Consider the following 23,811-nt stretch of genomic DNA (forward strand, 5'->3'; position numbering starts at 1 on the left):
AGTAGTGGTAAACTATGGACCCACACACCAATTGGTCCAACAATATCCATATTTATGGGGATGTGATAAAATGAAGTATTTAGAAGTATGGATTAGAAATGACTGTGGAGGCAGCTATGGATATGTGGGAAGAGACTAGCAGAAGATGATACAAAAATTGAGAAACTGGAAGTTTTGTTATATGGATACCAAGATACAAGCCATTAAAATGTTTTTAGTTCCTTTAGTCTTATAAACAAGGCCTGGCATACTTTTATCAACCGAAGGAAAAATTGTGGACAGCAATGAAAAAAGAGTTGAAGGATTTTATCTGGGAAGGGAAGACCACAAGGGTCAAGTGGAATAAGATGGTTCTGCCAATAGAACAAGGAAATTAGGATTACCTAATTTGAGGGGGTATTTTAGAGCAACAGAGTTAAGGCTTTTATACATAGCACAAGCAGAAAACTATAATTCAAGGTAGAAAGGGATGACGACGACACAGGATGCAGACTGTTATGGAGAACAACCAAAATCATGGAGTATTACATTCATAAAACAGCAGAGAGTATTCCAAGAACCAAACCAGTATAAGAATAGAGAAAAGAGATTTTGCCGATAGGGGTGACTGTGGGGGATACAAATAGGCATGAAGGGGCTGGAATTTATTGGAGAAAACTGGCAAAGGAACCAAGGTACTGTGAGCAAATAACTAAAAAGGGAAAGGTAATAGAATGGGAAGAGGCCAAAAATGTATTTGGACTGTAGGTTAAAGATATCCTTCCTAGACAGGGATGGCCATCAGAGAATAGGCAAAGGGAAAGAAATAGGGGGGGTCCTCATTGAAAGGCCAGCACTGGTAGAGTTTTTAATACAATGTAGAACAAAAGCTGCTGTTAAAAAAGGAATAATTAGTAAAGCATATAAAATACTGCATGATAATTACAAGAATCAGAGAAGCTTGGAATGGATTGGGAAGAGAGACTGGATAAGCAATTCACAATGGGAATGGGGGGATACATGTATATCTCCCAAATATGCAACAAAGTCTAGAAGATTTAGGATCTTTACCTGGAAATGTTTACATAGGTATTTTTATACACCAAGTAGACTCCAAAGAACGGACAAGAGATAGCTGGGAACCTATTTTTTGGAGGTGTGATGAGCTAGCAGACTTTTGGAATTCCATGCAAGCTGCTCGGAGATGCTGGGTGGGCAGATTGGACTGACTGAGATTTTTTTTTTAGTTAGTTATACTACAGAATCGGAATTGCCTAGACATAGTAAAGTCTTGCTGAGTCTAATTATGGTGGTTCCCAAAAAAGCAGTTACTACTAAAAAATGGAAATCAAAGTCTAGACCAACTTTACTAGAAGTAGTGAATATAGTAACAGAGATAAAACTGGAACTGGGATCTTTAGAAAAGGGAAGGAGCAAACTATATAGAAATAAATGGGAATTGTGGGAAAAGTATATGCAGAGCAGGAATGAGGTTTAAGTGGCAGGATTTGAATGAGCTATGTAATGCTTAACTGCCAATGACTAGAATGTTTATAAGTGATTAGTAATGTTTACAACTACAGTTGTTTCAATGGTGTCTGTGATGTAAACTGTTTATAACTAGTGTGATTTTATTTTGTGCGTTTTTCATTTATACAGATGTAAGATTGGCTTTGTCACATGTGGAAATTTAATAAAGATGTTGGGGGGGTGAATTTGGGCAGGTCATCTTTGATCACCCTTCCAGAGGGGGGTGATTTCTGGGTAGGCATTCCTAAATTTGGATAAGGACCCCCCAAAGAAAGCTGGCCTCAAGCGCTGAAAGGTTTTTATAACCATTCAGGACCTCATGTTCTTTCCAGCCAAGCCAGACCCTAAGAAAAAGTTTCCCCTAAGAAAAGAAGTCTCCAGGCATTAGACTGTGTTGTTTCCTCTGACCATCAGCCACACATCTCAGAAGGGTAATTATACCAATCCACAAGTTCCTTTCCTGACTGTGAACCTAGACTATCCATGTGGGAGCAGTTTTCCAAAAACCTACCTTGGTTTGGAAAGCCACCACAAAAATACCAGTGTCTTTCACAGCTGTTAGATAAGCTTTCTGGTTCCTTTCAGAAAGAATTCACTTCAGCAAACAGTCTCTGCATACATTTTTAGCCAGGCCTAGGCTGTACTCCTCAAAGAGTTAGAGGCACTTTCCATTATAATCAAGCCAATGGATTTACAGGAAGAGTTTATGCTTGGAACTTGTAGTCTGGTCAGTCGCTCAATTCCATCTGCCATCATTCATACAACAGTGGTGTTATAACTGGTGTCGTACTAAATTGTCATGTCAGAGGAGTCATATGCGAAAGTGGATGGTCTTGCACTTTATGCAGTGGCCAAAGATGTCTGGCAATACAGGCAACAGATTCAAATGCCTTCATTGTCTGTGATGCAGTCAACAGCCTGACAATCTGCAAGAACCTCAAGAGTATGGATACTAGCCTTCTCTGCTGACTTAGTTAGTGGAGTTGGTCTGATCACCTAGTAGAAATACTTCTCCCATAGATATACCACATATGGCCAAAATGTAGTCCTTGGAAAGTGATGACGAAACGTTCATCTCAGCTCACCTGGAAACCACAAGTTGTAGAGTGGTTCTGGGGACAGAGATACCTAGTAACTTATTACTCCTATGACCTTTACCACATCAAGTGGTTTAGAGATTTTTTCTTTATGTAATGTGGCAGACCCAAAGGAGTTCTAAGTGAACATCTGATATGTTCAGTCTCAAACGGCGACTCTCAAGGGAGTTAAACTACCACTGCAGCACGGCACTTGGATAAAGTCACCAATTCAGCCACATAAATGTATGAAACTGTAAAGGCTTTTTCAATCTGTCTGGATTCAAAGTGCCACCTTTTGACCTTATGTTTATCAAAGTATGCAAAAATGACCTGCTTGGTTCCCTTAAACAAGATGACTGGCTCTTGGTGGCCCTGTTAACGAACTTCTAATTCCACAGCTTGGCTGATGCTTCCAAGTGCAGGAATTCAGGTGTATGTCATAAGCTCTGAGCCAGTCTCCAAAGACTTCCTTCAGACAACAGTTTGGCATTCTTCAGTATATCTTTTCTCAGTAAAGCAAGGGCCCATGAGGTCATAACTGATATCCCCGACTCTCATAGGTATTGCGATGTCAATGGCAGATGATTTTCACTACGACTTCACAATCCTAAGGATAAGGCAGGGTCTGTAAGGCTTTGCAATGACTTCTTAATTAGAGCCATCATACACTCAGACCTGGTGTATGGACACTTGTCATCTGGTTCTGGAATTTAGTGGCAATTTTCCCTGTAGCCTAGGGTGTGGCTGAAAATGTTTATAAGACCACCTATCTACCCAACAATAACAACAAAATCAAAGTGCTTCTGTGAAGCACACAGTCCCAACAGAGGCAGCAAGAGGTAAAACACTGTTTTCAGATGCTGCTTGTCACCTCTATCAATGTCCACTGCTGTTTTCCTCTGTGTCATTGTACTGCCTTGTACAGCTAATAATTTCTGTTAGTTGAACACCAGAAAATCTGAGTTGGCTAAATATTCCAGTACATTTAGAAATCTGAAACCTATTTATCTGAACACCCCAAATCGGATCCCTTCACATATCAGGCAGCACCCTCCACATATCCTGCAACACTATGTAGTGAGTGAAAAGGACAACTGATAGACATTAACAGTAACTGGTTAGCAGAGTGTACAAAATATGCTGTTCACCACTGCAGCATTTAAGACCACAAGTTATTACTATACTGAGCAAATTAGACAAGATGCCATGCCTAGATTCTCCCAAATACACAGCTGACACAACCATGAATGTGTGCTAAATGAAGATATGCATATGCCAGTACAGCACACTATCACAGTGTATTCATAAGTACAGCACACAATGATGCACAACAGTGAATGTGGCACTAGACTGCTGTTGGTGCAAGTCTGTACAGAAAGTTGTATTCCTAATCGTACAGTATTGTCCAAACCCCTGGAATAGGTGGTCAGATATCAAACATCTATCAGAAACTGCTCACATTACAGATGGCCCACATAAAAGCAAATTAATGTAGACTACAAGACTAGCAAGCATGTACAGCATCATGGAAACTGTACAAGTAAATTAGCAGACTACAATGTACACTCAGCACCAGAAGCACTAATACAGGCTGGATAGAATGTACACCTACAGAATCAGAATCTCTGTATGGACAGGTAAGAATATTCACTTCACAGCATCATGATCACTAGGCAGACAGGCTAGGCTACAAAGCAAGCTAATTCTTGAGAACACATTTACGTTCACTCCCATCAGTTCTTCACTGATGCACACATTTGTATACAAACAACCCTGTGAAGCACACAACAGGACCAAAAAGTATCACACTGCTTCTGCTACATAAATTGTGCACCTTAGTATGCAAGTCTGCTGCCGCGTCACTGGATTAAGGCTGAAATGTACCTGCAAGAGTGCATGTGGTGCAATCTCTACAACAATGGCATTATCTGGGATGTGCTGCAGACCCTCCTGAAACAGTACTGGGCTCACAAGGTTGTTGACGTGATATTCAGCAGATGACCAATGTGCTAGGTCACCTTCCCACATAGATTCAGGAATTGATGTACTAATCCAGCGTGAGGAACGAGCCTTTGGGATTCTTATCACCTGCATGTCAAAAAAATATGCATTAGTTTAGGCACTGGAAAAACAACATGAAACATGCAAGCAGTAGGCAAGGTAAAACTCGAGAGATGCATCTTAATTACGCAAAAATGCAACCTAAAACAGCACCCCTTGAATGTCCACTATTGAGAGTTAAGTGGGACAGAAGTATGTGTCTTGATTAAACTACAGTCAGCAGTGGTCAAAAAGCAGGGCACAAATGCATGGGGACAAATAGACAGTCAAACAATTAGAGTAGGGTGGGTATGTTACTACAAACAAATGCACAAAACATGGACAGGCTAGACATTTCAGACGTCTCAAAAGGACCTTCACATCTTAGATTATTCTTGTTGATATGAACACAAAGCAACTGCAGTGCATTTAAAACACTGGAAATTGAGAATTACACTGAATCCAGCTGCATTCCTTCATATCTCCAATGATGCAGACGTGCACTACATATTCAAATTGTTTGAGCTTGCAAAAATGGCCCCTACTTGCAACTATATTAATAAAGTTTCACAGAATAAAAATACTGCTAGCACAACAGGATTTTACAACACTAATGGTCTGATCACCAAATGTGAGTGGAACTTTATTAAAATCCCATTTAAGCATACATCAATAGAAAAAAAAAAGTTATGTACTCACCATAACGTTCCATGCTGGTAGTCCAGCTCACCCTTAATTTTTACATATGGGTTTGGTGCCGATCCTCTGTTCCGACTGACTATTTACAAGCTGGAAGACTTTTGGTTGACTTGTGGCTAAGTAGATATCCCATGGTGCACCAGTACAATCCCCAGATCTTGTTTGCTGCTCACTAAACAACCAATACTAAAGGGTCTCCAACCAAGGGCAACCAAATTATTACTTCCAGATCTTCCAGGATGGGGGCAGGAGGGCAGGTTGGCAAAAATGAAGGGCGAGATGGACTACCAACATGGAACGTTATGGTGAGTACATAACTTCATGTTAGGTAGTCCAATCTCACCTTCATTTTTACATATGGGACAGCGTCCCTAGCGCCTTATTCTTGGGTGGCTCATTGGAAAATACTCTTGAGCACCGTGGAGCCAAAGGATGCTCTATCCCTAGATGTCAAATCCAATTTGCAATGTGTCATAAAAAAGTGTGAGGGGTAGCCCATGTAGCTGCTGCACAAATATTTTCAAGTGGTACCCTCATTTGAAAGGCTGCAGAGGTAGAAAGTGACCTGGTAGAATGAGCCTTGATCTGTAGGGTAAAGGTTTGCCCTCTGAGCTATAGATAAAGGCTATACAACTGGAAATCCAATTAGATAGTGTCACGTTAGAAACTGGTAAGCCTAATCTAGAGTCAGAAAAGGAAATGAACAAGTGATCTGATTTCCTGAAAGCCTTAGTCCGCTGTAGATATAAACGTAGTTATCCATGAATGTCTAGCTGATAGAAACGGTATTCATCTGCATTACAGTGGTTAGGGAAGAAAACTGGAAGTTCTACTGATTGGGAACAAAGGAGGGATTAGTACGTAATGACACCCTGTCTTTGTGAAAAATCAAATACGGTGGCTTAATAGACCAGGCCTGTAGCTCCGATACCAGTCTAGCTGATGTAATAGCTACCAAAAACAAGGTCTTCCAAGACAAGAATTTTAGTGAAGATGAGTGGGAAGGTTCAAAGGGTGGAGAAGTCAATTTGGACAACATAAAATTTAAATCCCAAGAAGCCACTGGTTCCTGCAGAAGTGGTCTCAATAAAGTGGCCCCTTTCAAAAAGGTCTTCCATAGCTTAGACATTAAATTGGTATCTGGAAATCCTAAATGAAAATGAGAAATCGCCGCCAATTGGACTCCAATAGTGGCAGTAGCAGATCCTTGTTGAAAGAGCTCAGAAAGAAAATCCAGAATCACAGGGATAGAAGCAGTGTATGGATCTACATTCATTCTCTGTGTCCAAATAGAAAATCTTTTCCATTTACTGCCATACAGCCTCCTAGTTGGAAGGTTTATGGGAGGACATAAGAATATGTGACACTGAAGACGATACATCATGAAGCCTGACTATGAATGGAACTGGAGCAGCCATGCTGGTAATTTTAGGGTGTGGATTGAGGGGTGTAGCAAACCTAACATGAGTCAATAGATCTGGAGCTGGGTCCAGAATCCAAGGATCGTCCAGGAGGAGAGGCTCTAGGAAGGGGAATCAGACCTGACGAGGCCATTAAGGAGCAATGAGGATCAACTTGCTTCCCAGCCAACTGACTTTCTGAATCACTTTGGAAGTTAGAGGGAGGGATTGGAGGAAAGGCATACAGAAGTCCCATGGGCCAATCGTGAGCCAGAGCGTCTCTGGGAGACTTCCCCGGAGGGGGAATGAGGGAAAAATAGCTGCTGCAATTGATATCGACTGGGCTGGCAAAAAGGTCGCAGCAAGGCTGTCCCCATTTCCGGAAAATCTGATCCACGGTTTCTCGTTTCAGAGACCACTCGTGAGGCATTAGGATTGCCCGGCTGAGCTTGTCGGCTATCACATTGGTCATCCCTGGAATGTGCGTTGCAACCAGAAAGTGCTGGGAAGAATTTGCCCATTCCCAAACTCGCATGGCCTCAAGAGAGTGGGTAAGATCTGGTACCACCCTGTTTGTTGATATACCAAACCATTTATATGTTGTCCGACTGTATCGCAATTGTCCCTAGAGGAAGAAGGTCTTGAAGTGCTTGCAACGCCAGAAGCACCACCCTCATCTCCAGAACACTGATATGCAGATGAGCCTCATGTTCTTGCCATGTGCCTTGGACAGTCCTACAGAGATAATGCCCCCCCACACACACCCGATCTGGAAGGCATCCGTGATCATAGTGGCAACGGGTTGGGCCGGAATAAAGGGGGCACCCGTAATCAGTTGATTGGGATCTATCCACCAACGACGGTCTTTCTTGCATTATTCTGTCAGCAGGATAGGATGACAGTGGAAGAAATTGGACAGACCACTGGGAAAACAGAAGCCACTGGAGAATCCTCGTGTGCAACCTGGCTAATGGTACCAACAGAATTGTGGAAGCCATAGTCCCGAGGAGCTGAAGGACCCACTTCGCTTTGACTTTTTGCAACGGAAGAAAACACTGAACATGGGAAATTAAGTTCTGTGCCCTTTCGGCGAGAAGACGAGCAGTCATGTTCAGTGTCTACCTCTGCGCCTATAAAAATCATAGATTGAGAGGGCAATAATGCAGATTTTTTTCTAATTTATGGAGATCCCTAACAGAGCACAAAGTTGAATTGTGGTGTCCCTGTTTTGGATGAGTAGATGCCTGGTGGGGGTGGTCAGAAGCCAGTCGTCCAAATAAGGAAACACCTGGAATCCCTGACTTCTAAGATGAGCTGTCACTACTGACATGCATTTGGTTAACACCCTGGGGGCTGTAGTGAGACCAAAGGGCAGAACGTGAAACTGATGGTGACTGGTTCCCAGCCGGAAGTGTAGATGGCTTTTAGATGCCTTGTCCATTTTTATGTGGTAATAGGCATCATGAAGATCCAGAGAGCACATCCAAAAGTCTTTCCCTAACAACGGGAGTATAGACTGCTGTGTTACCATCCGAAACTTGTCCTTCACTGATTCGTTCAATCTGCCAAGGTCCAATATTGGCCTCCAATCTTCGGTTCATTTTATTTATTTTTATTTATTTTATTTTACATTTGTTGACCGGGCTAGTCTAGCTGGATATATGTCCATTTTCAGTAGAGGCCCGGGGGGAAAAGCTCCACACAAAACATGACAATGAAACATATTAATAATAAAAAATTAAAAATTACAAATTACAATAAGAAAAAATTAGTAAATAACATCATCAAATAGGTAAGGCACACCAAATATTGTTGAAAGAAAAGTACTAGGTCAATTTCAAAGCATCTCAAATTAAATGGCTAGAGTCTACGCAAAAAGGTTTAAACAATGAGTAGGAGGGAAGAGAAAAAACAAAAGTAACAAGAGGTAAGAAAGGTGGAGAGAGAAAAATAAGACAGGAGAAGAGGGAGAGACAATAGTCTAGACAAGAGAAGAAGAAGAAATGAAAGAAACGAGAAGAGGGGGGAGATGAGAGAAGTGTGTCAGTGCATAAAAGGAGTGCAAAGGGTAAGAGAGAAACTAGGAATATGCTTAGCTAATAAGCACAGCTTAAAGTTAAAGGTAGAGCAAAAAGGGGATATGGAAAGTTAGTCTGGAGCACTACATGAACAGAGTGATTTTGGAACTAAAAAGAACCTGGAGCAAGTTCCGGATCCTATCTGGTCTGCTGGGACGGGCTGGATGACTTTTTGCGAGCAACTTGTTGATCTCCACAGTTGCCTGATCCCTGAGATTGGGTGGTACGTCTGGGATCCTTTTGGGAACAAATGGTGATAGGGAAACTGGTATGATATAGCCTCTGGTGACAATTCTTTGTACCAAGATGCCTGGCTAAATATCACACCAGAGACAAGTGGGTACAAAGAAATGCGACCCCCGACTGGCCCCAGAGAAGCAGTCGAGCTCCACATCAGGAGCGCCGATAAGGCTGTCCTTGAAAGGAATCACGGTCTTGTTGGCATTGCCGACCACCCCTGCCTCTAGGGCGACGTCTGCAATTTCCTGACGCACAGGCTGAATCCTCCTTCAGAGGCAGAGGAGGAGGAAAGACCCTCTGGGACTTCTTGAACCACATTTTACCGCCCCTTTGACCCTTGGGGTATGGTCTGGAAGGAACAATAAAACGCACTCCCACGGCAGAGAGTCTTTCCTTCTTGCTCAGACCAAGTGTGCATCCTTCACACTGGAGCCAAACAATGAGGAACCATCAAACGGGGCATTGGTGAAAGTAGACTTGAATGGTTCCGCAAAATTATATAAGCACATCCAGGAGTGGCACCTCAAGGCAACTCCTGAACCCGCTGCTGTACTCGCTCCATCTGCAGCATAAGATACAAGTCGCATGGAGGAGTTAGCCACAGAATTTAAGGTGGACAACTGAGTAGAAATTTTGTCAGGAACTCCCTCAGTACACGCACCTTGTATGGAATCTCCTAACTCCTTGAAGAGATCCCTCTGTAACCTCGTGAAGTGCGTGAGATAGTTCAACCATCGATGGGTAAATGCCACTGAACTAAAAATACGCTTCCCAAATCTGTCCATCTGCCGAGACTCCTTGTTCGGCGGATGAACAGATGAAGAGGTCTCCGCTAACTCCTCCTTCGTGGCTGCCGCCACCACAATGGCATCTACGGGAATACCGTTGGACAGGAACTCTTTACCAGGAGCAGCAGACAAGAACTTAGTTTGGTCTCCTGGGGACTGGCTCCACAGTGTCAGGAGTATCTCACAGCTTTCAACTGACTAGATCCATTAGTTCGTCAAAAAGTGGAGACACCCAAGAGGCAGAAGGTCGAGACCCAAAAGCCTTCAGGTACACAGACTCCTCATCAGAAGGGTTAATAGTGGGCCAGTTGCACCTCTGCCCAAGGATCTCTAAAATGTCCACAAAGGAGACTGAGGATGACTTTGGGTCCCCTCAGACTCCTCGAGGTCAGTGTCAGATGTCAAAAACATCCTGGGAGTCAATGTTTCCTCTTACATAACCTCTTCCGGGGAGGTTCCTCAGAAGGATATTCCGGGGAAGCCTCAGAAGAGTGGGGGCCACCAGCCAATGGCTCCTGAGGCTGCGGGTCTCTGTCTCCAGAGAGTAGGGACTGAGACTGAAGTGGGTGCCCTTGGGGGAAGACTGCTGGCGCCAGTGGTAGGTGCTGTACAATGAGACAGCATGCTCCTCATCATCAGAACCGGAGAGGTCGGCGTTTGAGAAGACCTCCACTGCTCCAAAGAGACACGGGTCGGTGGCGGAGCCAGAGCTGTTGGTTCAGAGATAGATGCAGGGTCCGAGCTCACCCTGGCTGACGCACAGAGAGGAAGGCTCAGAGCCGAAGATAGATTCCAACCCTCCCTGTTGGTGCAGACAGGACAGCTTCGGCCCCTGGACACGACAGATGGCACAGAGCATGTCGGAGCCACACCTGGCTCCAAGGCAGCGACAAGGTGAGTTGGAGCCAGCATTTCCTCAGTTGTCACCAAGCACTCTGGCTCCAAAAGGCCAGTATGGCTCAGAGGAGGAATAGCAGACAAGGGTAAAGCTGGGTCAAGTGGCTCCGGAGCCAACTGGGTCAGAGCCAGCAATAATTTTGGCAAGACAGACGACTTCAGGAGTTCTCAACACTACCCTCTCCACATCATCTTCTGGAAGACCTGGAAGACATAGTTGGGGATCTTGACCTGGAGGGCACTGGAGACAATTGTCATGGACACCGGTAGGGAGCTTACAGACCGGCTCCAAGTAGCAGAGTCAACTGCTGTATCAACTGTTTCAGAGATCGGTTCCAAAACCCCTGTAACCGACTGACACCACCATGATGCTCTCCTTTGGCTCCAAAGGCTGAGTCGTCGAGGAGGCAGACGTGGATTGTCTCGATTGTTTAGGAGGTGACTCAGAGACACCAGCCGGTGCCGGAGAAGGCCTTTTTGAGGATTTTGATTTCCCAGACTTGGTGGAAGCCGAAGAACTGGACAGTGCTTCCTCAAAGCTCTGTTTCAATAGGCCCTTGAGTATGAGTTTGTTCTTTCTCTCCTGTAACACTCTAGGAGAGAAAGCATGGCAGAACAAACTCCTGTAAGTGGATGGCCCCTAGGCAGTAGACACAGCTAAAGTGGACATCCGTTAAGCACATCATTTGGGAGCATTTCATGCACTTATTGAACCCAGAGGGTTTATGCTCCTTACTTTCCTTAGACATATTACACACACAGCCAAGAGAGAAAAAAGGAAAGGAGGACTAGGTCCTTTAACTTAAACGGGCCTAGCCGTGTAGTGAAAATAGGTCTTCTAACTTAGAGACCAGAAAGGAAAGCTCATGCACACAAGAAAAATTGTAAATGAACCAACTTTCTATTCTTAAGAGAAAACCGGTAATAAACTTGCAATCTTAGTAACTTCACAAGCGGATCCCTGCCAAAAAACAAATGTCAAAATAGCAGAAAGCAACTGCTAAAAGTGACCAAAAAAGGTCAGAACAACAGACAAGACAACAGGAGCACCTGTTGACTAAGAGCGGAAAACCACCAAAACTCTACCCACTAAACAATTTGAGCCACAGCGCCTAAACTGGTGCACAGGATACCAATAAACAACTAGAAAAACTAAGTTGCACTCAAAAAAGGCAAGCATGGCAACTGCCTGATATATTAGCAATACTAAATGTACAATAATAAAGCATAAAACACGAAACAATATGAAGAATTTTGAAAAACTTAGCCAGAGCCAAGAGAAACACAACCAAACTTGTCGACGCAGCAAACAAGATCTGGGGATTGTACTGGTGCACCATGGGATACCTGCTTAGCCACGAGCCAATCAGAAGTCTTTCAGCCTGTAAATCGACAGAGTCAAAGCAGAGGATCGGCTCCGAGCCCATATGTAAAAATGAAGGAGAGATCGGACTACCTAACATTGCAATAATTCCTATGGTTGCTCACTTCCTGCCTTCTCCTGAACATTCTGCATGCATTGTTTCCACAAATTCTATTTCCAAGAAACTTGTATCTTCTCTTTTTTTCCAAGGTTCCACTCCTATTTTCTTGTTTATAACATCCAAGAACTTATTTTAATATTGGGCAGAAAGTTCATACCTCTCAACCTCTTACAGGAAGAAATTTGGACAAAGCCATAAATAAGGGGGTGGGGACAAAGCCATAAATAAGGGGGGGGGGGGGGGCAAAGGCCCAAAAATAAGGAAAAAACGTTTTAAATATTGTTCTTACAAACTTGTTGATAGCATAGCATATTTTGCATTAGTATTTTCTGAAGAGTATGAAACTCAAATGTGTCATTTTCTGGCTTTAATCTTTAATGATTTATCAATTTGCCAGAAGACCACAATTTCATGAACAGACCAAAAATGATGCAAACATCTGTACAGTTGACAGATATGATAGAGTTTGATTTCCATGTTCTAGTAGTCGATTTTTTTGGGCAGTCAACATAATTAATCTTAGTATAACCTTACTATGTGTAAGCAATTTGGATCCTATATCCCAACTCAAAATAATTTCTTTAGGTATAAAGTACAGTTGTGTGCACTTACCATAAATGTAGATGTTAGAGTGTACTCACTGTTGCAGTCATCACATTTGGGTTATCTGCCTGCAGGTAGCCCTCAACCGGCCTGAATACCAGAGTCTTCAGATTTCTGCGTCTGATGCTGTCACTTCTTCCATGACGTCAGGTATTCAGGGGTATAAAACGTGCAGCCAACAACATTACATCAGTCTTTCTTGCCGTGCAGTGCCCAAAGCAGATCGCAAGTGGTCGGCAGTCTCCTGAAATTTTCGTTTTCGAGTTTGACCTGAAGTCTTCAAAAAGTTAAGTACCCAGTTGGGGATTCTTTCTTGTTCTAACAGATGTCGGAAAAAAAATTAACAATTGTCTTGCCTGTGGAAAGCAAATACCTTGTAGAGATTTTCATTCTTACTGCATCATCTGTTTAGGCCCAGACCACGAGCACTGTCGACTTTGTGCCTTGTTCAATGCCCGAACTATTCATCGGGCTATTTTTGTACCTAAATTCTTTCATTCATGATCTCCATTCTCTGAAATGGCTTCTTTAAGCCATCAGACTACCGATCTTCTGAAAAAACGTAATGATAAAGACAGACCGCATAAGTTCGAAACTGCAGAGGACTCTTCCGTTAATCTAGTCGCCAGTCCGCCGGTACTTGTGAAGTGCTTTCGCAACCTCTGATACCAGCTACTACATATTCAAGGACCTCTACTGAGACCCATTTGGAGTCCAGTATGCCGCGAGATGCTTCTGGATGTCTCTACCTTGGATTAGTCCGGAGCCACTATGCAGGCACCGGCTTCTGAGGGTGTATTCAGGCCTACCGATTTTCATATTAAACAGACTTTTTCAAACTAAGAATTCCAAATTCCTCAGGCCTAAAAGCTCTCACTACAGCTAGAAAACAGACGACCAAACCACATTTGCAGACCCATATGCCTCAAAAACAAAATTAGAATAGCCGAAGACTTTATTACCTTTATTAGGTTCAGGATTCATTCTTGACTGATGGGTTCAGTTCGGATCCCTCGGAACCAACTCTGCCATTATACAAAGCTCACGCCAGCCAAAAACTCTCGAACTAAGGCTCTAACCATACTGCCTCTTCGCATTACCTCAGACAGAGTTTGCCCATTAGTTAATAAAACACAGAAGCCCTGTCTAAGGAACAACCCTATGAAACCCCAGGACTAGTTCCGAACCTCCAGGAGTCTCTAGGAAGGGGCAGGAGGGTGGGATGTCAAGAATGAAGATAAACAGATGAAACGTTATGGTAAGAACATAACTTCATCAGATGTTGTCAATCTTATTTCATTCTTGACTGATGGGACAGAGTCCCCAGCTACTTTGGATCCTGGGCGGCCTTAACGAAGGATATTCTTGAGCACCATAGTGCAAAAGGACACGTTTCCCCTGGAGACCAAGTCTAATTGGTGAGGAGTGATAAAGGTATGTGGGGTAGCCCAAGTTGCAGCTGTGCATACATCTTCCACTGAAGCCTGCTGAAATGGAAACAGATCTTGTAGAATAAGCTCCAACTTTTGTTGGTAGTTTGAGTTTATTCTGGTTGTATATAAAAGATAATGCAGTCTCAGCCATTTCGACAAGGTGACATTTGATACCAGTTTGCCCAATCTGGTATCGGAAAAGGATAGAAATAGTTGGCCTGATTTTCTAGAGGATTTTGTTCTGTCCAAGAAAAAACGTAATTGCCTGTGAACGTCCACCATATGCAAGCAGTACTCTCCTTTATTTGAAAAATTTCAAAAGACTAGCAAGTCTATGGTCTGGTTGATATTGGACTGATTCAACCTTAAGAAGGGATTGGTTCTGAGTGATGTTCTCTCTTTGTGCAAGATGATACATGGGTGATTCAGACACAAATCTTGTAAATCTGAAATTCTCCTAGCAGAAGTGATAGCTATTAGGAGGAAGGGGGTCTTCCAAGATATAAATTTGAGGTCACAACTGGCTGCTGGCTTGAAGAGCTGACAAATTAGGCATTGTAAGATTAAGGTCAAATCCCACGGCACTACCAGATCTTTGAAAGGGAGTTTTAAATGCTGAGCACCTTTAAGAAAAGTTTTGCATACACGATGAATCAGTGAATGATCAAAACCTTTATGGAAATTCTAAATGGCAGCTAGATGAAACAGACACTGAGGCTCCTGATTGAAATACAGTAGCCAAGTATCACAGAACTTCAACAACTGGTGCCAAGAAAGGATCAATGCTGTTTGGACACATCCAAATTACACATTTTTTCTAGTTGCTTAGGTAAAGCTTCCTGGTGGATGTTTTATGCGAAGCCAGAAGTATCTTTTGTACTGGAGAGGGCAAGTTATTCTGCCTGGCAATTACTGGAATTGGAGAAACCAAGCCATAAGCGAAGATACCTTCTGGAGCCCTTGTCCATTTTTATGTGGTAATACGTATCCTGAAGATCTATACAGCACATCCAATCGCCCTTCTCTAGAAAAGGAAGGATAGACTGAACCATGACAATCCAGAAATTTGTCTGTTGTACAAATTTGTTTAATAGGCTGAGATCCAAGATTGGCCTCAAGGCCCCTGTCTTTTTTGGCACTAAAAAGAATCTCGAGTAGAATCTAAATCCTATCTGGTCTGGTGGGACTGCCTGGATGACTCTGAAGCAGCTTTTGAACTTCTAGTACTGCTAGATCCCTCTGACTGGGTGGAACATCAGGGAATCACCTTTGGGGTTTGAGGAAAAGACTGAATAGAATGTGGTAACCTCTGGTGATTGTCTGCACCCAGGAATCCGGTTGTATTGTCAGCCAGGCTGAATGGTGCAGAGAAAATCTTCCAACTGCTTCCAGAAGTAAGCAATAGGGCCTCCGCTCAGGAACACTGGTAGGGTTTGTCCAGAAAAGGAATCTCTGGAACCCTGGTTACGCAGACCTCCTCTGCCATGGGAGGGACGTCTTCCAGAAGAGTTCCCTCCTCTGCCCCGGGAGTGGGGGGTGCTCATCATGTGTGTCCCGAAAAGGTCCTTGGGTCTTCTTGAACCACAATTTTGCACTCCTCTGATTCCTAGAGTAAGGTCGTTGAGGACTGGAAAGACGCACGCCCACAGCAGAAAGGGTCTTCCATCCTTTTCACACCTGGTTAATGTGTCTCTAACATTTGGGCCAGACAATGAAGTAGCATCAACAGTAGCGTTGACAAAGGAAGACCTGAAGTGGTCCACAAAATCACAGAAGTGCATCCAGGCATGGCACCTACTGGCAACCCCTGTACCCGCTGCTCTAGATGTCCATTTGGCTGTATGTGCGATAAGATGCATATATGAATTAGAGACTCAAGGTTGCCTCTCAACTTGCCACCCTGATCTCGAACCTCTTCAGGACACTGCTCCAGCTAGGATTTCTGAAAGCTCCGTTATAAGATCCCTGTGGAGTCTAGTGAAGTGTGCCAAAAAAATTCAAGGACTGAATAGCGATGGTTGATGAAGTAAAGACCCACTTACCAAATCGGTCCATCGTCCAGGACTCTTAGGAGGATGGACAGTTGAACTCTCTTCAGAGAGTTCCTTTTTGGTGGCTGCTGCCACCAACATGGCATCCACTGCTAAACCCTTAGACCAATGGGGCTAATCCTCTGGGGGTGAAATTATCTTGTCTGTTCTCCGGGGAATACGCTCTATGGTGTCAGGAGACTTCCACCCATACTGAACAATCAATATGATTAGTCAGTCAGCAGGGTCACCCAAGAAGTAGATGGGCAGGCACAAAAAGCTTGCAAGAAAACAGATTCCTCAGAGGATGGGTTTGAGGAGGTCCAATCACCCCTCTGCTTTAATATTTCCAGGATGTCTCCAAAGGAGACCTCTTCAGGGGTGATTGTGGGGACCCTTCCCCTTCATAGGGATCTACATCCTCTGACTGAGAATCCAGGTGCTTCCTCTTGCACAATCTTACCCTTAGGCTCCTCGGGGGGGGGGGTGTTCTGAGGAGAACTCAGAAGAGAAAGTCCCTGAACTAGGGTAGCTTGCTGCTCTTGTGCCCGCTGTCCAGCTGCAGTAGATTGTGACAGCTGTGAACCAGAGGAAACAGATATGGCACTACGGAGATGGAACCAACTGGGAGCCTGCCGAGGCTAAAGCTCTCTCCATAATCTGGAAGGCAAACCCGCTCAAACTGGGATGAGAGCCCAGAACAGAGCAAGACAACCGCTGAACCGGGGGGGGGGGTCACACCTCACTGAGACGAGCCGCTTCCCAGAGTAGAAGCAGAGAAAGGACTTGAAACTACCATGGCCTCGAGAGCCACAGACTGCCGTAGAAAAAATTGGAGCTGGTCCAAGGATCCCAAAACCAGCAGCCAAATCTCATTCCTGTGGGTGTGACTGTTCCAAAGGAGCAAAGACCAGAGTAGATTCCGGTGCAGAGGTGAGATCCAGTCAGAACCAAGGCAGCTGGCACTGGGAGCGGTGAAGCAATGGGCTCCAAGACCTGGGAGGAGGTTGAAGGAGGGATACAAGTAGGAGTCCTGGGAGAGTAAGCTTCAGCTCCGGGAGGGAGGTCCGGGAGGGTGCAGAAAGGCCTCTGGCTGCCAACAGCTGGTCCACTAATCTGACAATATTAATTTCTGATAGACTCCTGGAGGAACGGACAGACATTCCCAAAGGAGATTCTGGTAGTCCACAAAGGGACTGAGCTGACCTAAAAACGGGTCTAGTGAAGGGGAATATCTAGTCCAGGGAGTAAATAGAATATCGACCTTTGGCACCATGGTCTGATGTACAGAGGGGGGAAAGATGAAATAGAATGGATAGATGTAGCTATTTGTTGGTGCCGAAGAGGTCTGCACCTAAATGGTTCGAGTAGATTCAATAACAGGTTCAGTGCCGGAGCAGAAGATAGCAAAATTTTTGGTATTTCGACTTTGGTTCCAAAAGAAACTGTTGGAACCTGGGATTTTTGAGATTTGGAGTAATGTACATTAGAAGACTATACAGAATGGCTCCTGTTTTTTGCATCAGAATTTGGAGATTCCGAAATCACTGCCTCAGACAGAGCTTCACTAAAAGGACACTAACAATCCTTTTAGAATTAACTTGTTTTGTCTCGCTGCAAGAGCTCAGGAGCTAAAGCCCTAACTGATGTCACAAGGCATTTCCAAATAAGGGACACCCAGATAGACACAAGAAATATGCCCATCAGAATTGGGCACCTTTCTGCCACAGTCCTTACAATGTTTAAGCCCAGAAGTCCCTTTTTGTTTCTCTGCCATGTTGTCTAGTGTACACGACCCACCCACGCAGACTTGCTCGTAGAAAAGGTTAAGGAAATAGATCAATTAAGTATAGAATTATTTTTAAAGATATACCAGCTATGATATAGGAGGAATACCCAAATGAGTAAACAGTTATATTCTAAAACACTCCTGGCATATTTTAATATTAAAACAAGAGTACTATGGGGAAAATATAATTTTTAGCAACGGTTGATGTGACAGACCTATTTTTCTACATCCCACGTGCTCTAGGCCTTGAATGGTTCATAAATACATTTTAAACAAAGTAATGTAGAGGCTATCATTGGAGATTTTATGGAGACAGTATTGTACAACAAATGCATCTTTATGCAGGGAGAATATTTTAGACAAAGGGTGTAGCCATGGGAGTGTCTTGCGTCCTGTTATACGCTATTATATACTGTGGCACTGAGAGCAGAATTATGTACATCCATCCAGATACAAAGAGGGCAGTTTTATATTTACGATTCCTGGATGATATATTCAACATGTACAGTTCTGGTTATGTTCCAGGAATTTGAGAGAGTTTTCTAAATTCTACAACTGATTTGAGGTTCAACTACAGTTGTTCCTACAAGATAACTAATTAGATGTTATTATACTAAAGAATAAAAATACTTTGGAATTTCATTCCAAACTATATTGTAAGCCTACATATTTCAACAATGTTTTACTTCACCAGTAATCACCCACTGTGCCAAGAGAGGACTAGTCAAAGGCCAGATGGTCAGAGTATCCAGGCTGACCTCTAGAGGTAACTGTTTTGATGGAAATTTAATTAAAATATTTCAGGAAAGGGCTACCCCCATGGGGACGTTGAGAGATCAGTGATGAGGTCATTTAAGAAAATTGAGTTATTTGTACCACTTGGGTAATGCTTACTGGAATCCAAAAGGGGCAGCAGATAGGCTGGTACTACGCTATCGGCCCTAGGGCCTATACAAGCCTAGCCATAACAATTCCCTGGATATTTCTTCCCACAACATTTACTTCCCTGGACCCCTGCCTAGCAGGGCAACTGACATGATACCCGTGGTGTACTTCCTATCTCCCATCTAATCATCAAGGCTCCTTTTGAAGAGGGCCAAGGTGGTGCTCTGCTTGATATGTATGGGCAGTCTATTCCAGAGTAGGGGGAATCTCTGGGTCAGGAACCTATCCCTCCAGCATGTTCTGTTCATTGTGATGACGAGGTTAAGATTCCTGGAGCGTGCGGCTCTGAGGGATTGGGATTTCTTTAAGTGGAGCATGCCCAACAGCTCAGGGATTGACATGGCCTTGTATGTTAAGCAGAGATAGACTCAGAGTAGACGATATGCCAGAGTACAGCTGGAGATTTTAGACTGTCAGCATATGGCATCTGCTTTAGGCCTGTGATTCTTTTAGTAAGGTATTTCTGCGGCCTTTCCTGCTGTTGCAGATGTCTTGTGAGGTAAATACCCAACGGGGCATTATACTCTAGAATGGGTCTAATGAGGGGTGAGTAGTGGGACAATGACCTTTTTTCTGGATGAAAAGCCGCTGGTGATGGTGTGCCACATAGGATTTCCTGGCTGTTGTGGAGATGTGGTTATCAAAGGTGAGACTACTGTCCACCTGTGTCCCTAAGTCTCTCATCACAGTTTTGGTGTTTACTGTACTGCCAACTATGTGGCAATTCATGGGTATATGGTTTTCCCCCAAAGGGGATAACTACATTTCTTGGCAATAAACTTGGACCCATGGCTCTGGCACCAAGCATGTTTCTGTAAAGACTTTTGTAGAATATCCACATCATTCGGGGATTCAATAATGGCTCCCAGTTTGCAGTCATCTGCGAACTTTGTTAGCCAGAGTCCCTTAGTGTTGGCCTGTACTTCAGAGAAGTAGATGCCAAACAAGAGCGGTCCCAGGACTGAATCCTGAGGTACTCCACTTGTCTGGAGCTGGATTTGGAGTCAGCTACTTTTACAGTCTGGGTTCTGTCAGTAAGCCAGTTGGCAACCCATCGAGTGACTTAGGGATTTATGCCCAGATTAGTAAGTTTATCCATGATTCCAGAGTGGGGGATGGTGTCAAAGGCCTTGGCAAGGTCCAGATAGGCTGTGTGGACTGCCTTACCTTCGTCCACATCTCTGGAGACTTGATTCGAAGAAGTCAATCAGGTTCAGGAGACTAGATCGGCCCTTCACAAACCCAAACTGGGTGGGGTCCAGTGTTTGAAGGTTGCCCATGTCTTTGTTTATAAGCTCCATGCCCTTGCAGATCAGGCTTGCCAGACTAATGGGACGGTAGTTCCCAGGATCCAAGGTGGATCCCCCTTGTGGAGTGGGATAACTGTAGCTGTGCTCTACTCAGTGGGCACGAAGCCTGAGGTGAGGCTATGATTAAACATGACGCTTAGGTGAGGTGCCAGTTCATTTTGTAGTTCATGTAGTACACAGCCTGGGATGTCATCTGGTCCCATTGATGCTGTATTCTTGATTTAGAGAGTGCGGTTTCGACCTGTGCGGCCATGATTACCAGAATTTGGTAATCTTTTGGTATTGAGATGGGCAACAAGATAGCCTTTGAACTGCCTATGGCAATTAAATATGGGGGAGGTACTAACCAGGTAAAAAATTGTAAGAAATAACTGGAAATGTATACACCGATGATGCATGTAGACAGATACTGGGGAATAGCCCTCATTTGATATGCAAGAGACATATGAATATCAGAGGTCAGAGAACAGTAACAACCATACCAGACTGTCTAAGGGATGAGGAATTCTGGTTTCTGCTCCCAATGTAAATTTATCTGAGGGACACTTTAATCTTAAATTCCACATCTATCACATTCACTTTATGATTATTAAAATTGCAATTCAGTAGGAGTGGTATATTTGGCGTTCTGTGATCACTGCCACGTGTTTTATGTAGGTAAAACAGAACACAAACTAAAAAAGAATACATAAACACAACTATGATATTAACCGTCACAAAACTAAATGCATTATACAAACAAATTTAGTGCTTACAAAAGGTTTTATTTTTGTGTACTCAAAAGTACCAGTGAATCGCAGGGGAGCACCTCAGGAGCAGACTTGACACCAATACATCCCCTGGTTTAAATGATAATTTGTCTATCAGGATTGCACAAAGTGCATTTTACACACACACACACACACACACACACACACACACACACACACACACACACACATGTATATGACCAGATACGTGTGTATATGACCAGATACATGTGTATAAACACACGCATACTTACAGTATTGCATTTTTCACATTACTGCATTTAATAGTATTGATTTAATTTAGTACGGTTCATGTTTTAAATACCATTTTAACTTTTAACAAACATTTTAAGTAAAGGACATTGAATGTGCAAGATTTGGTCATGAGGCTTAGGGGAAGTATATAAAAGGTGAATGTTTAAGTCTATGGTTTTATACAGACAAAGCACTAGACTAAGCATTTTTGCGGATTCCTGTTTGTGGACTGGCTACTGCCACGCTTTGTATAGTACAGTATGCCCGCAGTTAGGAATGTCTAGGAATCAAAGACAAAGCTAGGACTGCCCACCTGAAATTAGAGATACATTAATGAAATTTTGCTGTTGCAAAATTAATCCGTGCATGATTGGTGCAGTAACTTAAGAATCTGCAAACATGTATTTATTGCTCATTTTTCCAAGTGTCTTTTAATGGAAGATGAGCACTAATTTCAATCTTCTGAAATCTTCTAAGCCCATGAGTGAGCACTAGGCTTGCAATCAATCCTTCCTGTTAGAGCTTCATACATTTGCAGGAAATCTGCCCTGTGTAAAAGCTCCAGAATTCAATCTGTTCATGAAAGTGTTTCAAGTAAATGTATGCTAGGTCCATGCCTGCTTTGTTCAGAACAAAAATCAAGCTGCCTGCCCCATTCCGTCACAAGAGAACTTTTTTGTTTGGTTTTCCTTAGTTGGGATGATCCTCAAACTACCTCTGTCCTTTCTGACTCCAGGGTGAGCCGCAATTACTGGTCTTCCTTGGTTGCTAACCAGCTCTGTAGATTTCATTCCCTTCCCCCTCAAAACCTATTTCACCTTATTGGTACCTCCTGTACATTATGTACAGTCATGCCTCAACATCTCAACTGTGATTTTTCAGTACACAGCATCAGAAAAAAATGAGCAGAATTCATGCCTTTTTGTATCATTACTTGATTGGCCATCTGGTCTGCCTACTATCAGAGCTTTTTAGACGCATAGAATAATCACTGGAAGAGGTGTTTCCTTTTAGTGTCGCCATAAACTCCTTAGGTACTTCTGGGTTTTCCCCCCTGCAGAGCAGTGGTACAGAGATAGAGACATTTTTCCATACACGAGTGCACACTTCAAGGTTTCAACTTTAGTTCAGTATCAATGAATTTAAAATAGTTGGCCGTTTCACACAACTCATGGCTGGTGCAGTTTCTATTTGCACATTTGCAGTGACTGATTAGGTCTTGGCCTTAGTCTTAGACTAGGTTTTGTGGCCATTCTGTTAATATATTACATATGGGGGCCTTGTCTCCCCGCAAACAAATGCAAAGTTGAACTGAAAGAGTGGTTTGTTCACTGGGTGGAAGTCACAGCTTGCTGAAACTTGGGGATAAAGAAAGCAAGGCTGGTGCGTATCCAAGAATGTTCACAATGCCTCCAAGTCAAGAAGCTCTGTGTCTACTTCAGACATTTTGAGTTATGTTTTCCTGAGGAAGAGTCTGTAGTCCTTCATAAAATCAGAACTGCCCTTCACATGTACTTTTTTGGGGCAAACTTTCACGTCATCTAGATGGGGACTAGATTGGATAGGGATTATGATAGTGTTTGTGGCCATTTCTAGCACCTCCAAGAGCCAGAATCAGTCATCCTTGTATGGGTAAATATGAAGGCCCTTTAGCATTATATACATCAGATTTATGGATGAACATTTGTTCAACACCTAAAAAATAGTGTACATATGTGGAGCATGAAATCACTACACTCTTGCCACTTCTAACCAGGTCACTTGTCTATCAAAACCTTCAAGTTCTCATCTGCCTCACTTGCTCTCACATCACCAATGAACAGTCAATCCAGAGAAATCCTTTAGGTAGCGGATTTTTTTTTTGGCAGCTCTACATTCCAGGATATGCAGTTGTGCAAGAGAAGGTCATTCTCTAATGGATCTCAATTCACTTCAACAAAGGATGTTGCAATGAAGCAGTCCCATCTACCAGACAGTTGTCTCCAATATTCACCAAGGAAATTGGATCTGCCCAGTATGTCCTCATGTGTACATAGCCCTTCCCACCCCAACAGAAAATTAAAGGACCATGCTCATTCTCTTTGCTCCCCTCCTCACCTTACTCTTGTGCTGGAGTCACTAATTAAACTCCAGTTGTCTGTCTCAAAGCCAGGGCTCTATCACTCTGCACCATGAAACTACACAAGATCACTGTACTTAAGACAGTATATTCAATGCTACAAGTTTGGGAAGCACCTTCTTGGTTGGGAAGGACTCCTTGCTGTCTGCTTTAGCCCCTGCCTCATCTCAATAGGCTTTAACAGACCCTTCGTCTGAATTCTTCTGACAGTTTTCCATAAAGGGACCACCATGTGATTAGCTTTGTACTTGGGAACAGAATTTGAGATGGTGGCTCAAATGTAGATTATCAAAATGGGCATTTAGAAGCCGTCCCATATCCGTTAAAGGCCAGATTCACAGGCTTGCCTGCTCTTCAAACTGCA

General features: G+C 43.4%; 1 protein-coding gene across 1 annotated transcript in view; it reads right to left on the bottom strand.

The window, feature by feature from the left end:
- The window catches only part of FASN (fatty acid synthase), a 1,281,817-nt gene that overhangs the window by 883,426 nt on the left and 374,580 nt on the right, over window positions 1-23,811 (bottom strand). Inside the window, exon 14 of the mRNA XM_044068230.1 lies at window positions 4,473-4,676. Within this exon, the coding sequence (XP_043924165.1) occupies window positions 4,473-4,676 (204 nt within the window). The remainder of the gene's footprint in view (window positions 1-4,472; window positions 4,677-23,811) is intronic.

This window comes from Protopterus annectens, chromosome 4.part0 (genome assembly GCF_019279795.1).
Source record: "Protopterus annectens isolate FY-2018-M chromosome 4.part0, PAN1.0, whole genome shotgun sequence".
Lineage (NCBI taxonomy): Eukaryota > Metazoa > Chordata > Ceratodontiformes > Protopteridae > Protopterus > Protopterus annectens.